General features: G+C 44.2%; 1 protein-coding gene across 1 annotated transcript; it reads right to left on the reverse strand.

The window, feature by feature from the left end:
- Positions 1-358: 358 nt before the first annotated feature.
- On the reverse strand, positions 359-3,486 carry LOC130284601 (protein spinster homolog 1-like). The gene is made up of 2 exons (XM_056535079.1): positions 3,388-3,486; positions 359-1,908 (listed from the first exon to the last, which is right to left on the reverse strand). Exon 2 carries the CDS (start codon positions 1,881-1,883, stop codon positions 369-371), a length of 1,515 nt encoding a protein of 504 aa, XP_056391054.1. The 5' UTR covers positions 1,884-1,908; positions 3,388-3,486; the 3' UTR covers positions 359-368.
- Between the last annotated feature and the right edge of the window lie 527 nt (positions 3,487-4,013).

The following is a 4,013-nucleotide window of genomic DNA, read 5'->3' on the forward strand; positions in this document are numbered from 1 at the left end:
GTTTGGGTTCACACTATGGAATTTCTGGGCAGAATTTCTGCCGGAGACCAAGCCGGCGGCACTAGGACCGCACGGACTGCATTGCCATCCCCATAGACGTCAATGCGTTTCTGGGCAGATCTCCCAAAAGATCCACCCAGAAATGCATTGCCATCTATGGGGATGGCAATGCAGTCCGTGCGGTCTTAGTGCTGCTAGAAATTCTGCACAGATGTCCTGAGTTTCCCTGTTTGAATGGGGCAAGGAAATAAAGACCTGCTAGCCGTAGAGAATAAGGGGTAAAGTGGAACATACAACAAATGCAGTTATTTTTTTCTTAATTTTTTTTTAATGAAGTAAACGAGATAAAGGTAAGCAATGACTTTTTCTCAGTCTGAAGCGCGGTCCTCATCGGCAGGAAGCAGTGAGGAGGAGGAGGATGACGGAGGTTCTGATTCCATCTCTGCTTCTTTTTCATCCCTCTCTATATATAGGGCCGTGGCCATGAAGAAGGCCCCTCCGATGACTGCCATTATGGTGCAGGTCATGAGGGCATACTCCAGGCTGCGGTATTTCAGAAGAGGGGATTTGGCATATCCTCGTTCGTAGGTGTCAGATATCAGGCCGATGAGGTACGGGCTGCCGGCGTCACCTAGGAGGTGATAGATTGTCATCTGCACGGCCAGGGCTGAAGATCTCCTCCACGGAGTTACTACTTTTAGTATAATGTCAGATATGAGGGTGAAATTTACTGACAGAAGCGTCTCTCCGATGAAGATGAAGATGTTGGTGGCAACGAGGCTGATGTTGCCAAAAGTCAATGCCAACAGAAGAAAAGGGGCGGAGAGCATCATCGCGCATCCACACACAAGCGGGTCCGCCCGTGGGTTGGATTTGCGATATCTTTTACTTATCTCCGTCCCTGCTACAACTCCCAGAATGCCGGAAACGACTGTAACCACACCAAATATTAGGATGTCGTGATAGTCACATGGTTCAGCGCGGCAAGGGTCCTTCTCTTGTAGGAGTGTTCGTGCGTGGGTCAGGTATGACGGACCCCATACACCTATGGCTCCCACTATGAAGGATACAGCCGTCGATCCCATGGTGGTTAACATGAAGCTTCGATTTTTAAATAGTTTTTTCAGATCTGTCACCCATTTGGCAAACTTCTGGGATTTGTTGTTCTTCTTCCCGTTTGTAGTCGTTCTTGGAAGCTCCTTTGTGACCAAAATCATCAAAGGCACAGCTATGAGGCCCAGTCCAGGGGTGACCCGAAATGTCCAGTGCCAATCGCCCCTTGCTGCATCAGTCACTTTGGGCCCGATGATGTATCCTAGTCCGCAGCCTACAGGTATGACGGAGTAAAACACGTTCAGCATGCGGGTCCGCTGGTCACTTGTAAAAAGGTCTGCAATGATGGAGGGGGCAATGGTGCAGAAAGTCGCCTCTCCGGCTCCAACCAGTCCACTCGTCAGCAGGAAGAGCAGGAAGTACCCGTCAGGGATGAATGACAGGGTAAGTGTCATGCTCAGCCAAACGATGACTCCTGCGCAAACAGTATATTTCTTATTACAGTGGTCGCCCAAATATCCGGCAATTGGTGCGACCAGCACGTAGCTTCCAATGAACAATGTATTCAATAAGCCGGACAGACTAGCATTGGTGTCATATGCTTTCTGTATATAAGGCAGCACCCCCGCCACGCTGGAGCGATTTGCATAGATGAGCAAATTAACAAAGGCGAGGATCACTACGGTGATGATGGAACGTGCGGTGGACATCACGCTTAGAGATGGCAGGTTCTGCCTCTCAGGGATATCACCCTTTTCTACATCCATATCACTATGGTCCTCCATTGCTTCTTCCTCCTCCTTCAGCAATGGGTCTTGTGGAGAGGCCATGGTCACAGGTCAGAGCCTGAAAACACTAGAGAGAGAGAGATAAGTGAAGACATTAGACAACATGTCATCATTCCTGTCATTATACAATAGATCATTCATACAGAGCAGAAATGTCCAGCACAGAACCACAAGATAACACTAAGACCATCGCAGCCTCAGAAGAAGACGCTTCTCTATAAGTGTTTTATATGGAGACGTCTTCCCTGAGGTTACTGATGTCTGATAACCCTGAACCTGTCCGGTCCTAGTAATATCTGATAGCCCTGAACCTGTCCGGTCCTAGTAATATCTGATAACCCTGAACCTGTCCGGTCCTAGTAATATCTGATAACCCTGAACCTGCCCGGTCCTATAATATCTGATAACCCTGAACCTGTCCGGTCCTAGTAATATCTGATAACCCTGAACCTGTCCGGTCCTAGTAATATCTGATAACCCTGAACCTGTCCGTCCTTGTATTATATGATAACCCTGAACCTGTCCGGTCCTAGTAATATCTGATAACCCTGAACCTGTCAGGTCCTAGTGATATCTGATAACCCTGAACCTGTCAGGTCCTAGTAATATCTGACAACCCTGATTCTGTCCGGTCCTAGTAATATCTGATAACCCTGAACCTGTCCGGTCCTAGTAATATCTGATAACCCTGAACCTGTCCGGTCCTAGTAATATCTGATAACCCTGAACCTATCCGATCCTAGTAATATCTGATAACCCTGAACCTGTCCGGTCCTAGTAATATCTGATAACACTGAACCTGTCCGGTCCTAGTAATATCTGATAATCCTGAACCTGTCCGGTCCTAGTAATATCTGATAACCCTGAACCTGTCCGGTCCTAGTAATATCTGATAAACCTGAACCTCTCCGGTCATAGTAATATCTGATAACCCTGACTCTGTCCCAGTAATGGCGGATTATAAGGGCTTGGCTGTATGGTCACTGGGCCATGTGAACTTCATACTGTAGATACAATTGGGCTATCCTGCTATATACATTTACTAATAATGAACCTACCCCACCTCATTGGGATTTATCCATCCCCTATATGAGTTTCTGCCACTAGTTGATTTGAAAATGTTCCCTTTCGGAGTACCCAGAGTATTTCTATTGTTAGTACACACAGAATTCTATGATATACTATTATATTTCTGCCCTAATCTTTCTGTCATTCTTTTACTACACCACCAAATCTTTCTCATAGACTTATATCTTTTAGAACTTCATGAATTAGGACTCTTTTTCTTGGGGGCTTTTTTGGGCATAATTGCATTTTAGCAGTTTTGCAAGAAAAAGCTCTGGTCATGATACTATCTGTGCGTTTTATTATGTTTAATGCCTAAGCCAAGTATTGTCACAATGCTATGAGGAATATAACTTTTGTTATTTCTTTCGGAAATTAATTTCTTGTTTTTTTTTGCTAAAAAAAAAAGCAACAACAATAAAAAAAAAACTGTCAAACAAAAAGCCCTGTGTATGTATGAATAGAAGAGGCTGAGACTTACCTTGTGGTTCTCTCTTCAGACAAGGAACGGTCAAAATCTTGAATTCTCTATCGCAAATAGAAACTCTCTAACAAACACTTTGCACCACAGGTTGTGAATGCAAAACACACTGAAGAGACTGCAGCCGGCGCGCACCTCCTTGTACAGCTTACGGTGACATCATCCCAAGCATGTGTGACATCACAGGGTTCTAAACCATCTTCAGGTATGTGTATATCTGTATAGTAAATGTGAGTAGCCGTATTAGTCCAGTGATGCAGATTGTAATACCTTTTTTATTGCACTAACAGAATTTTGTAGAGACAAACTTTCGGGATTCCTCCCTGATAATTTATAAAGTCCTTTGATCATTAGTCCTTGTCTATTGGACTTGATAAAGGGCAGAATCCTGAAAGCTTGTCTCTACAAAATTCTGTTAGTCCAATAAAAAAGGTATTACAAGAGACTGCAACATATTTTTTGATTTGTGTGTATATATATATATATATATATATATATATATATATATATATATATAGTTCCAAGCGTGAGTAGGTGCCTCCAGCTAGGGTCCGTGTCCAGGATTCTGCATACGTAGTTCCAAGGAAAATGCTGTGGCACTCAAGGTATGGTGAAAAAATGAAAAC

Source organism: Hyla sarda, chromosome 8 (genome assembly GCF_029499605.1).
Source record: "Hyla sarda isolate aHylSar1 chromosome 8, aHylSar1.hap1, whole genome shotgun sequence".
Classification (NCBI taxonomy): Eukaryota; Metazoa; Chordata; class Amphibia; order Anura; family Hylidae; genus Hyla; species Hyla sarda.

Coding starts and splice junctions, on each gene's coding strand:
- LOC130284601 (XM_056535079.1), bottom strand. CDS start 1,883: ATGGCCTCTCCACAAGACCCATTGCTGAAGGAGGAGGAAGAAGCAATG.